Here is a 13891-nt window from a genome sequence, read left to right on the forward strand (position 1 = left end):
GTAGAGAGCAACATCAAGATCTGTGTATGGCTTTCGTGGACCTATCAAAGGCCTTTGATACGGTCAACAGAGACTTGCTCTGGGCCGTCCTTCTTAGGGTTGGCTGCCCGCAGAAGTTTGTTAACATCCTGCAGAGTTTCCACGAGGGGATGATGGCTCAGTTGACAACAGGAGGACAGGAGTCCAGGCCCTTCAAAGTATGCACAGGTGTCAGGCAGGGTTGTATACTTGCACCTGTACTCTTTAACATTTTTCTCATGAGTGTCACCTGGCTACTGCACAAAGACGTTGAAGGAAGCAGTGGTATTCTGGTGGATTACAGACTGGACGGGAATCTGTTTAACATCAGGAGGCTCCAAGCTGCTACAAAGGTTAAAACTGTAAACCTTGTGGAGTTACAGTACTCAGATGACTGTGCCTTTGTGGCAAATACACCACAGGCCCTGCAAGCAACATTAATAGCTGCTGTGAAGGCCTATAGCAGACTGGGTCTCACTGTGAACACTGTTAAGACGGAGGTACTCTACCAGTGGAACTCCCCTCCCCCAACTCGACCACCATCACCTGTCTTCAGCATTAACAACACACCTCTAGCAGTGGTCTCAGACTTCAAATATCTTGGGAGCATCATCTCCGAAACCTGCAGCATGGACAATGATGTCCAAAACCAGATAAAGGCTGCTTCAGCTTCCTTTGGTAGGCTGCGCAAGAGGGTTTTCCTGAATAAGGACCTCAGCATACAGACCAAGGTTGCAGTCTACCAAGCTATCTGTGTCTCCATCCTACTCTATGGCTGTGAAGCGTGGACCCTGTATCGCCGTCACATCCATCAGCTGGAGAACTTCCACATCAAATGTCTCCAGCGCATCCTTGGACTAACTTGGCGCAACCGTGTACCACACACAGAAGTCCTGAAGAGAACTGGTACCAAGAGCATGGAGGCCACTTTTCTTCAATACCAACTGCGGTGGGTTGGCCACACCATCAGGATGACAGAGGACTGACTTCCACGGCAACTGCTGTATGGTCAGTTACGCCATGGTCAGCGATCTGCAGGAGGTCAAAAGCGGAGATACAAGGACCAGCTCAAAACAACACTCAAGAAGTGTGGGATACAGTACATACAGCTGGAAAGCACTGCCACAGACCGTCCTCTCTGGAGGAGACTTTGCCAAGCTGGCATTCAGCACCTGGAAGAGGAGAGGAGTGAGGCGAGGGAAAGGAAGCGCCAGGGGAGGAAGATGGTCACTGCAGCCAAGGCGACAACAATTACTGACTTCATATGCCTTCACTGTAATAGACCTTCTGGCTCACGCATTGGACTTCATAGTCACCTCAGAACTCACCAAAAGAAGAAGTAGAATGTCATCATCGGATACGATGGACTACCATAAGCAAGTAAGTGTGTGTGTGTGTGTGTGTGTGTGTGTGTGTGTGTGTGTGTGTGTGTTACCTGTAGCATCCTGTCTGTGCCGTTGATGGTGAGTGGTAGCAGTGCAGAAGCCAGGTTCCACTGTCCACTGACTTCCACCTTTCCTCCATCTACCTCCACCTATAGAGACAAACACCACAGACGATTCTGTTACTAAGTGTCCTGGTGGCTGCGATGGCTCGGACTCATTACCAAGAGACACTTGTCTGATGTCCATCCAGATGTAGTGCAAATTCTAACCAAATTTTCGCAATACCAACAAAATAAAATGCAAATTTACGCTCTTTCCCATTCACTACTTTTATGGGAATACTGGGAGCTGGTTCATCAAGATAAGCAGTAGGGTGCTGGAGCATCAACGTAACCAGCCCACTCACATGACTCGCCCGTCTACACAGTTGATAACATGATAATGTTGTAATCACATACATGTATTAGCATCTCAGTTTTAATGATGCTTTTCTTATCTTTTTAATAGAGCGGGGCCTAATGCTTTTGGCACACTCTTGTCGTTATCCACAGATACTGATATATTTAATTTGTTGATGGATGCAGATTTAATACTCACGGTATAAACATTTCCTGATTTGGTAACCTCCACAGAATGGCTTCCGTCCTCTAGCTCCACATGCAGCTCCCAGGTGCTACATTCCACGGGAGAAGATGACACCCTGCAACACACGCATGCAGTTCTATCTTATCTAATTTCAGGTTATAGCTGCAAGTTGTGAACATTAATTAAGCTACCAATCAAAACAGTTTCTGTTCTCTAACCCTAAAGAACTTTCAGCTGAATCTTGAGTTATTTACTTTTGCCTACTATACACTGGAAGACTTTGAAAAAACTTAAAGTGTGGGAAATAACACTTCAAAATACTTTTAAAAGACTAAAGTCTGACACTCTCCCACATCTAAAGACAAGGTGAGTTTTTAGTCACACACTGCAAGATTTTGCAAAGACTGGGGATCTTTCAGGGTCACTATTTGCAAGACTACAACTAGATTCATTTTGAGATTATTTCCCATCCTGCTCCTGGTGGAATGTTACACCAAACTTCCCTTATAAAATATGACACTAACAATTCCTTCTGTGTCTACATGAACACATAACTCCAGAGAGAGTCTCATATGTCTACAGTATTCTCGTAATATAGCACCAATATAATCCATAAAGATAAACTGTATTTGTGTACAAACTTTACATTTTGGATTTTGTTGCCTTAAAGGGAAATTTCAGTTTATTACAACCTGTCTCCTAGCAGATTTCAGGCATGGTATAAGATCGCTGCTTGTTCTTGCGATATTTCGGCCGCGCTTTGCAAAGCAGAGCTAGATGATAAACAAACATGGCACCACACCGGTAAGGTAAGACAACACGTTTACATGTCGTTTTCTATATGTTCTCTGACATTTATCCTAACGATATGAGGCGGTCTTTGTGGAGAAAAAGCTTGTTTAGTGGGCTAACTTTGCACTTGAAGTATGCCCGTTCACTTACGTTTTAACAGGTCTGACGCTACTATGCGCCCCGGCTGTATCTAGGCTAACGGCTAACATGCTAACTATTATTTTTATGTTACTAGTCACTTGAAACAAATTTAGGACGATAGGAGACAGGTTGAAATAAACCGAAATTTCCCTTTAACTTGCTACCAGCCTCCGTTAGTTAGCTGCGGTATTTTAGTGGGAGGAGACTGTGGGAATGAGAGGTGAACTGTTTTAAAAAATTAAGATTTCTCACTAAAGTAAGTGCTGGTTGGTCGATCAGATATATGCTGAATTAAACACAGACTTTTGTTCACTCCAAAGCTTCACCAGTTTCTCCTCCTTTTCCACATGAGAGAACGAGAGAACTGAGAATTATTCATGTTCTTCCATGTTTACAGTCTAGTGGTTTGCTACTTCCTGTGTGGTGCTAGAGAGAGCAACGCTATTGGTTAACATCATTGAACTTCACTATTTGCATGAGTCAAGACTGAAAAACCTCATGATAATATTAATCAAGACAGGACAAAGACTGACTTAAGACAGCTTGGACTGAGCTTTACAACCATCTTACACCAAATGACCAAGATCACGGGAACGTAAACCAACCGAAGTAACACTCTCATGATTTTATTACCACACTGGAAATTTGTCTGCAACACAATGACAAGTACGTTTACATGACATGAGAGAAAAATTGATTTATTGTGTTAGTTCGACTAAAACCAGACTTACTAACATGTTTACATGTTAGTCCGACTGTAATTGTACTAAACTGAATTTCTCAAATTTGGATTAACACATCCAGATAATGAAATTACTCTTGCATGTACAGTATAAAGTCAACCAGACCCAAACTGGCCTAGGCACTCGGCGTACGACACGCAAGTCATTGACTACATGACAAAAAAGAAGCTGGTAACAATATGGTGAATCTACATCTAGAGCTGTGCATTTTTAGACGGACAAAATGTACAAAACTGTAAAGTTGTCCACCATGGCTGCTAGTTAACCATAGCTAACTTGTTTGTTGATTGTTTGGTCTGTGACGTAATAGGTCAACCAGAAACAGGTCTAATACTACCAAGCTGAGAGGGGGCATATCGCCACCTATCATAGTGGAGTCGGACATATTTCTGTCAAAAAATCGATTCCCCTCCTGTGCTTGTACACTGGGACAAGGACAGTAGTCCAATTAAAGAGACTAGCTGTAGCTCGACTGAACTGTGCATGTAAACATACTGAGTGAAACTGCTTGAAAAGGCTTCGGTGTGAGACTGACATTAGCTTCTTCAGTAATTGAATGCTAAATATAAATGGATTCAATTACGGATGTGAATGGATTCAGATGATTTAATAAGCAAGCTCAAAGCTAAAATAAGATTCAGTAAGTGGATTCAGATTGGATAAAATGCTATCAAACTCCAACCTTATTTTACAGACGCATTATTATTTATTTAAAAATTATTGACTCCTAAATTTCTGTCTGTGTCCCTATTTTTTTTCTAAAATGCCCCTAAAAATAAAAATAGGTGCAGAGCCCTGCCACAGTAGTAGATGCCATGCAAAAACTGATCAACAACAGCTTTTTGTAACATTTTAGTTTCCACTGTGTTGATAATGTGTTGAGGCTCTATAAACACACTGCATTTTTCAGGAAATGGCTCATGACTGCAGAGAAGACGTGCAGCATACTAAGCCCCTGTACCCCCCACCACAACAAGCCTGCTGGCGTCCTCACCTCAGGTCACCCAGGACCTTCTGGGAGCGGAGCTGAGCAGTGATGTAGAGCGCTGCTGCCGAGGCCAACAGCTCCCTGCGTGTGTCTACATTCAGCTGGTGACCCTTGAAGCCATCGGGATAAACCTCCGGCAGGAAGTTGGTGCTGATATCACCAGAGATAAAGCGGGGGTGGGTGATGATTTCCCTCAGGAGGGGGATGTTGTGCGTCACACCTGGAGAGTAGATTACCAAACTTTACCACAGGAAGTAAAATAAGCTGATGTCCATTTAAAAAGTGACTGTGCGTCTTAGCTGACATTCACTTTGAAAATCTGTGTACCTCTGATAACATAGTTATCCAGCGCGTCCTCCATTCTGGCAAGAGCCTCTGCTCGCGTAGCTCCATAGGTAACCAACTACAAATACACACCAGAAGAAATGACCGCAGAGCCACAAACCCTTGTGGAATTGTGAAATTTTGTAATCTACTTTTTTTTTGGTGACCATCTGTTCTTATCAATAATGAGAACCACACTAAACCATCATAAATTCAATACATCACTGACCTTAGAGATCATGGGATCATAGTAGATGCTGATGTCACTTCCCTCCTGAATGCCACTGTCCACACGGACCTGACAGAGCGAGGAGCAGAGAACAAAATGATCATACTGGCAGGACACTTACCTGTCGCTCAGGGAGACCAAGTGGAATGTGTAAAAAGAGAATATCTTAGAAAAACAAATCAGGTGAAACTACAAACAACATGAATGCTCTCCTCTGCTGCAGCTCAAATGTGCTATGTAGGTTGTGTTTGTTTGTTACATTAACATCCTGCCTGGTGAAGCTTTAAAGGATAACTTCAGCATTTTTCATCCTGGACTCTATTTCCCCATGTGAATTGATCAAGGACACTGATGTGAAAAACAATTTTTTAAATTGTTCCAGTAGTGAGCGAGCCAGCAGCGTTTGGCAGCCACAGAACGAGCTGCAATGGAGGCACATGGGGCAATAAAACATTGTCACTGTATGTCCATTAAAAGTGGTTTTTTGAACCAGAGCGGCTCAGATTGTTATTATAAGTGTCTGAAGTGTCTCTTTATCTTTCACTTGACATGGTCTGTTTGTTATTGCCTCGTTAAGCAGAAGTAATAGATAGAAATATCACGAGATATTGCAGGAAAACAACAGTGGAAATGTGTGTGAGTTCTGGAGAGAGAATAATAATCAGAGTATTTTACAGTAAACATAGTTTAGTGTTGTTTATTCAGTGTCATGGATGATTATTTCCCAGATGTCAATTATGTGGATGAGGCTTTTGAGTTTGACTGTTGCCTGTATTTATGTGAGCTGGAGTACACACATAAAGACTGTACAAGGAGAGAGAGAAGGGGGAGAAAAAAAGGCAGTGGAGGGCAGCTGCTGCAAGGCCATGAAGCTGGCAGCTGTGACCCTCTGCCCACAGAGAAAAAATGCCAATTTGGTCAAGAATGGTTCATGTTTGCGCATTTCCGACCTGTGCCCACAAAATGAGGAGCTACACTTCGAGCAGCTGTCATGGACTATCTTTGTCAGATATGGACGCGCTAAAGTTTTGGCTAGTTGTGCTACAAATGGATCCTGACACTGCTGTCCATAGACTGAGCATGCAGCTCTGTAGGTTTGCAGTGATTTTCTTGAACTAAGCCATCAAGGCATGTCCCCAAAATGTTTCTGCAGCTGACCAATAGGAAGCAACAGTGTTTCCAAAGATGAGTGTGGCCCGGAATATTTTTGTGTAAATGAATGAGCATCTGTCTGATCTTCATAAAACCTGTTGGTAATCTTTAATGCAGGCATCGTAAACTGTTAAAGGTCTTGATCCTACCCAGCTGTCGTGAACCCTGGCATTGCCGCTTGCGGCGATATTAGAGTCTTTTATTTTACAATGCCATGTTAAAATTAAAACTTATAAATAATGTGTGTGTGTGTCTCTCTCCCTCTCTCTCACACACAGACACACTCACTCACTTACTTACATTACTGAGGTTGAGAGGCTCTTGGTATCCTGACAGCCGTCCAATGGAGGGAAGACCAAAAGACTTGTAAGGATCCTAAAAGAAGAAACAACAGAGAAAAAGACAAACTACAAAAACTGAAAATCACGTTTCACTCACAACAGCAGCGTGAGCAGAAAGCTACATCAACAAAGGGGTGAATGTTTAAAATGTAAACCCTTTTATTTAGCCCTACTTCACTGGCTTAACCCCAACATACACACACACACACACGCATGCACACACACTGACCTCAGCGTAGACACGACTCTCAATGGCCCAGCCGTTTATTGGGATATCTTTCTGTTTGTGCTGCAGTTTGTAACCCTTGGCAACCCTGATCATCTGCTCCACCAAGTCCAGGCCAGTAATGCACTCTGTAATCGGATGCTCCACCTGGGGTCAAAGGTTAAACAGACAAGATACAGTTTCTGCAGGCAAACTAGTTGTGTGCTTGTTGAGCGTGGAACCCTGATGTCCTTTCTTCACATTAAAAGCCATCACCACAGTCCAATAGAACTGACCACTTTGGAACCCTGGTAGCTGAATGGCTACAGCGCATGCCACATAACCACATCATCCCCAGTGTGATTCTGGCTACACCTTTGTTGCATGTCATGCCCCTCTGTCTCTCCTTGACTTTCTTCTTAGTTCTTCCTAATTCTTCAATTGAACACTTAACATACATGAAAAGTAAACATGTTCCTCGATGGATCTTTTCAAGTGAAAATAAAGGTTACAGCAATAAAATTTATCAGAGGGCACAAGAAAGTGCACACACACACACACACACACACACACACAGACCTGTAGTCGTGTGTTCATTTCCAGAAAGTAGAAGTTCTTATTCGAATCCACCAGGAACTCCACGGTGCCGGCAGAGGAGTACTGCACAGCCTTGGCCAGCTGCACTGCCTGCTCACCCATCGCCCGCCGTGTCTCGGGATCCAGGAAAGTGCTGCAGAGGACACGACACGATACACTCAGAGTCACTTCAGTAGTGAAAATGGGGAGTCTAACAGAAACAAATTCCACAGTTTGATATTCAACAAACCTATCTCTTTTAGATACATGATAAAAACTCACTCATGTGAGAATTCTTTATCCCCCTCTCTGTAGAGCTGAGTAGTGCATATGCATACTTTTTTCACAGCCAGTCACCACATGCTGAGGAATGCTGGGGAGGCACCTAAGGAGGTTTATTAAGTGTCTTATTAGGCATTTCCTATTGTCTACATGGTACTCTCCTGGTACACACTAATACATCTACATATTGTCAAAGACATAAGTTATCTGATTAGTGGTGAAAAACAGCCGTACATATTGAAATACAACAACCTTTATTACTCAGCCATATATTAGAGAATGTAAAAAGAACTAGAAACCATACAGCCCTTCAACTCAAACCACTGTGTTGTCCCGTCCAAAATATATAATTTAATAATAACTTTTGTTGTTTTGACATGATAACAATACAGCGTGTTTCAGGGTTCACGTGACATGAGGTAACTTGCCCATCTCCCCAAGAGAGCAGTCAAAGTGTAATGAGCTGAAGAGGGGGGCCGGGAGGCAGGAACCCGGAAAAAAGGCCTGTAGGCTTTGCTATGTAGTTATGTTATGGCCTTGTGTCGTAATTCAAAATAATAGTAGTAATGGTATTAGTAAAAAATAGTTAAAGATAAACATTTTGATTTTTTTCCCTCCCCATTTGTGGCCCCCTCTATGGATCACAGCGCCCAGGCACTGATCCTCAAAGTTCATCGCAGTCTTACTGAATCAAGAGCGCTACATAAACTCATAAATGTGGAAAACACTACAACATTACAGGTGCCTGCCATGTAGACTGAGCTGCTCAAACAAAACAAAGTACAATATTTTGCAGTCAGTTTAGTAGTAATGCACAGTATGGCTTCAACTCTAGTTTAACTACACTGTTGAAGACCATGAGTGCTGCTGATCACTGCTTTTTCTACCCTTCTTGTGCAAATTGGCTGCATTCGCTCATGTTGATCTGAAACAAAGAAATGCAAAGCACAGAGAGTTTCTCACAAACCTGGGAGCTTCTTCCACCACCTTCTGGTTCCTCCTCTGGATGGAGCACTCCCTCTCATTCAGCCACAGAGCACTACCATGTTTATCAGCAAGCACCTGCAACAAGCACACAGTATTCTCAGGTTCTTTCTGGTGAAACATAGCCAGTAGGAATTTAGTGTGTTTTATCTTTTTTGTCGCAGTAGCTGGATTGTTTTATGAAACAGCTAATGTTGGTCACAATATAACACCAAGTCAGTCAAACTTCAGGGATGTCAATCTGTCCATTTAGGAAGCACAACTGAATGTGAAACAATTTCACCTGCTTTGGTGCAAATGAAAGTGACAACAGGTGCAATGGAGAGGCAAAAGCAAGACAACCAAAAAGGGAATGGTTTTGCATGTGGTTGCCACAGACAGTTGCTCTCTCCTTATCCTTCCTGACTGATTCTTCTCTAGTTTTGTGTTCTGCTAGTGTCCCTGTCACTACTGGTCGCATGAGGTGGTACCTGCAGCCCAATCAGGCTGCACAGGTAGTCCAGTTCCTCCAGGATGGCTCATCAATACGTTTGGTCGCAAGTAGATTTGCCATGTCTCCTAGCACAGTCTAAAGAGCATGGAGGAGATACCAGGAGACCGGCCGTTACATGAGGACAGCTGGACAGGACTGTCGAAGGCCATCAACCCAGCAGCAGGACCGGTATCTGCGCCAGAGCCCTACAAAATGACCTCCAGCAGGCTACTGGTGTGCATGTTTCTGACCAAACTGTCAGAAACAGACTCCATGAGGGTGGCATGAGGGCCAAACATCCTCTAGTGGGGCCTGTGCTCACATCACAGCATTGTGCAGCTCAACCGGCATTTGCCAGAGAACACCAGAATCGGCCGGTCCGCCAATGGCGCTGCGTTCTCTTCACAGATGAGAGTAGGTTCACACTGAGCACATGTGACAGGGGTGAAAGAGTCTGGAGACGCCGTGGTGAACGTTACGCTGCCTGGAACATCATCCAACATGACCGGTTCGGTGGTGGGTCAATGATGGTCTGCGGAGGCATATCCTTGGAGAGTCACACAGACCTCAATGTCACAGCCACCGGTACCCTTACGATTTTCAACTTGAATAATTAATTCATCAATTTTTGGTGTGTGATTTAAGTGTTCCGTTAATTATCTGAGCAGTGTATTATATCCTGATCACACTGAAATTGACATTAACATTCAATGACATCAAACTTCTGTGTGCCTGTGTATTATACCTGGATCTCTATGTGCCTGGGGTTGTCTATGAACTTCTCAATGAGCAGCCTGTCGTCACCAAAGCTGGATGCTGCCTCCTGAGACGAGAACCGGAAACCTTCCCTGTTATAGTACAAAAACACATTCACACAAAAGTTGCATCAGGCTTCAAGGCAGCTAATACAAACAGTCTTTCCAGTGGTCTGAAGTAACAGTATAAAGTAGGCAGAGAAACAGGATCTCTAATAGCGGTGGGACAAAATATTGATAAGAGAATAAATCGTATTACTTCCTCCTCTGATATGTTATCGATTCACTGACAACAAATATCAATATTTTTCTTAAAACAGGCACCCTAAATGGATTCCCTGCCCGTTTGATTTACCAGAGTCACTACTCCATGACTCCTTGTGGTGGAGTTTATCAAGTCAATGAGGGTAAAGTGAAGGGATGTTAACAAGCTTGCAGTAAGAGAAGAAACTCACAGGGGTAAATGGCAGACAGGGCAGACAGCAGCAGAAAACAAATCAGAGAAGCACCGCCATCCTCATCACCGACAAACAAAATCGATGGAGACTATGATATAGGCAAGAACTGTCTCACGACAGTGAAGTACCGTAAAACTTCAATTAAAACCCCAGTCCCAATTAAATGCCAAGTCCCTTTTCCTAGCCTGGTGTGGCGACACATATTAACAAAGAAACACCTGTCTCAATTAGACGTCTTGTCTGGTTGCCAAGCAGTTGTGTTTTTATAGAAGTTCTTGGATGTACAGTATAAAACTGGGTTGTTGTCTACCCACTCATGCTAATGTTAGTTCGCTGCTTCGATCACACATACAAATATAACTGTAAGTACTAAAGAAGACCGTAATTCATTCAGATTTACTTGCATGGTAAACCAAAGAAACCAAAACAAAAAGAGGTGACACCGTCATAAAGTCAGAATATGTGTCCGTTCCTGGATTACCCAGTAAGTTATTTATATTCCTTTAGTCCGTAGGGGTCCACTGATCAAAATAATCAAGTGTTTGTCATAAAAAATTAATCCAAGTGAATACTGTTTTAACAGGATAAAGCAGTGTTGTGTCAGTACACTGGGTGCCATAAACCTCGGGTGCTGTGAAATAATTGTAGCAACTCTCTCTCTCTCTGATGCCCTGTCTGTTAGAGCTAGATCAGATGAATGATTCATAATTAATAAGTTATTTAAATCCTATTTTTTGTACAAGTAATATTCATACTGGTTTAAATAAACAATTTGATTGTATTTCCCATCTTTGCTAAGCAACAGTTTTGTGTAAAAGGAATTAAAGGCCTGTCTAATGTAGATGCCTGTCCCAAATATAAGCCTGTTTAGTTTAATGATTTAAGCAAATAGCCTGGCACATACAGTGACTGTTGATGCAGAATAACTCCCCCATGTTTTGTTTCAGCTTTGATGTCTCATTGTTTTCATTAATAAAGTTGTTACAAAAGAGCAGATGGTTAGATAGTGCAGATTGAGGGTGCGACAGAAACAGACCTCGTCTCCTCATCGTTCCAAGCAATCCTCATCCCTTTCCCTCCTCCTCCTGCAGATGCTTTGATCATCACTGGGTAGCCTGGCAACAACACAAAGATAAATCAACATCGCAACTGTAAAGGTGCAATTGTGAAAGTATGTTCACCATTCTGTGACAGAATGATTGAGAATCGTACTTCTTTGTCACAAAAAATGAGAGCATTTAGGGGAATGGGGAGTGCAAAGGTAGCGTGACTCCAAGAGCCACAATAGCCACATTTCTGGGAAATAAATCAGGTGTAAATCAATCTGGAATTATCCTTTAAGCTTAACTAAAGATTTTTTCATGATCAACTAAAATCACCTCCTTGCTGTTGTATGCCTCCGTGCACCAGCCAAGTTTCAGAAAAGTGTTCAATGCATAATATTATGACATCACAGTGAAGTTGACCTTTGACCTTTTGGAAATAAAATGTCATCACTTCATCTTTTTTCCTATTCGACATTTGTGTGAAGTTTTGTCATAATTAGTGTGCAAATTCTTGAGTTATGGCCAAAAACACGTTTTGTGTAGTCACATTGACCTTTGACCTTCAACCAACAAATTCCAAACAGTTTATTGTTCAGTCCAAACAAACACTTGTGCCAAATTTGAAGAAATCCCCTTAAGGCGTTCTTGAGATAAGAGTCGGAATGAGACAGAGAAAGACCTGGACCTTTGAGCACCAAAATCTAATCAGTTCATCGATGAGTCTAAGAGGACATCTGTACCAAATTTAAAGAAATTCCCTCAAGGGATTTTTGAGATATCGCGTTCACGAGAATGGGACAGACAGACAATCCCAAAACATAATGCCTCCAGCTGGAGCTACCACCAGGGCAGAGGCATAAAAACAAACAAAAAACCCTCTACAGGACAGTTCTGTGGACAGATGAAACAAAGATAGACTTATTTGACTACAATAACAAGACCTATGTTTAAAATAAACTCTTAATTCACAGAGTTAGATGTGAAAATATGCTGGCTCTACACCTGTTTTTCCCTGCTGCCTTTCTCTGCCTTTTCTCTGCTCACTGTGCAGCGGCTCACTCTTTCTTAGAAGAAAGAGCACTAACTAAATTAAAAATAAAAAAATCCCCCACCCAAACCCTTCCCCAAAAAATAGCCAGCAACATACCAAGCTAACTGCCAATATATTCATCCAATCCCCCGCCGTCTCAAACAACAAACAGTGCTGTCCATGATTCTGAAACAACAGCTTAGCGATAGTCACATGTATCTCGGCAAAATATCTGGTTGATTTCAATACTTCTGTAGATACACAGGCTTAAAGCTTCATCAGAGAGGCAAAAAATACAACATACGATCCCTCGTGGCACCGGGTTTCATAAATGAGAATATAGATGAATTTAAAAAAAATAAATTGACAATCAGTCGACAGTAGGCAAGACCTCACCAATCAGATTCAGCTATGTCAACTCTTAGAAGGGGATCCCCCTGGGGCGTCGGTTGATTAGTGGATTGAGCAGGTGCCCCATGTACAAGGCTGCCGCCGCAGCGGCCCAGGTTCGACTCCAGCCTGTGGCCCTTTGCTGCATGCCATTACCCCTCTCTCTCTCCCCCTTTCATGCTTAACTAAGCTATCTATAAAGGCAAAAATGCCCGAAAAATATCTTTTTAAAAAAAAAAAGAAAAGAAGGGGATGCCCCTTGTTATCTGAAAATGCACAAAAGCTGTACAAAAGAAACCAAACTTTTCTCATGTGATAAAGAAGTACAATCCCCAATCAGTCTGTCACAGATAAAGAACAGTTGTAGAAATCATTACAACCCCCAAACTGCCATGACAATATGTATAAGTGTAATGTAATGTCCAGTGTGTAGGATTTAGGGGCATCTATTGGCAGAAATGGAATGTAATATTCAGAGCTATGTTTTCATGAAATTTATAACCACCTGAAACTAAGATGTCTTGTGTTTTGGTTACCTTCAAATGAGCTGTTAATATCTACATATGTAACAGGTCCTTAACCACAGGGTCTGCTTACATGTTTTACAGTAGCCCAGAACAGACACACAACACTGGCTCTAAATGGAGCCATCTGCATTTTGGCATCAGCTGTCATGGTTTCCTTCATGCTTTGTGCATGGGAGAAGTCAGTCACAGTTCTACAACCTCGACACTAGATGCCCCTAAATCCTAAACAACGGACCTTTATACAATAATAATAATAATAATAATAATAATACATTTTATTTGAAAACGCCTTTCAGGACACCCAAGGTCACTGTACAGAAAATATAAAAACAAAAATATAAAATACAAAATAAAAGACAACAAACAATAAAAAGGGAGGGGGGACCGTGTGAAGCAGTTTAGAGAGAGTAAGCAAGTCTGAACAGATGAGTTTTGAGTTTAGATTTGAAGATGGGCAGGGTGGCAGAG

General features: G+C 42.3%; 1 protein-coding gene across 1 annotated transcript in view; it reads right to left on the reverse strand.

The window, feature by feature from the left end:
• Positions 1-13891, reverse strand: part of pcca (propionyl-CoA carboxylase subunit alpha) — a 33678-nt gene that overhangs the window by 9533 nt on the left and 10254 nt on the right. Inside the window, exons 9-19 of the mRNA XM_050071122.1 lie at positions 11467-11545; positions 9963-10065; positions 8729-8823; positions 7483-7633; positions 6928-7071; positions 6658-6732; positions 5206-5274; positions 4980-5055; positions 4659-4872; positions 2001-2103; positions 1454-1552 (exon numbers count right to left, since the gene is read on the reverse strand). Of these exons, the coding sequence (XP_049927079.1) occupies positions 1454-1552; positions 2001-2103; positions 4659-4872; positions 4980-5055; positions 5206-5274; positions 6658-6732; positions 6928-7071; positions 7483-7633; positions 8729-8823; positions 9963-10065; positions 11467-11545 (1208 nt within the window). The remainder of the gene's footprint in view (positions 1-1453; positions 1553-2000; positions 2104-4658; positions 4873-4979; positions 5056-5205; positions 5275-6657; positions 6733-6927; positions 7072-7482; positions 7634-8728; positions 8824-9962; positions 10066-11466; positions 11546-13891) is intronic.

The sequence above is a fragment of the Epinephelus moara genome, chromosome 19 (genome assembly GCF_006386435.1).
Source record: "Epinephelus moara isolate mb chromosome 19, YSFRI_EMoa_1.0, whole genome shotgun sequence".
NCBI classification, from domain to species: domain Eukaryota; kingdom Metazoa; phylum Chordata; class Actinopteri; order Perciformes; family Serranidae; genus Epinephelus; species Epinephelus moara.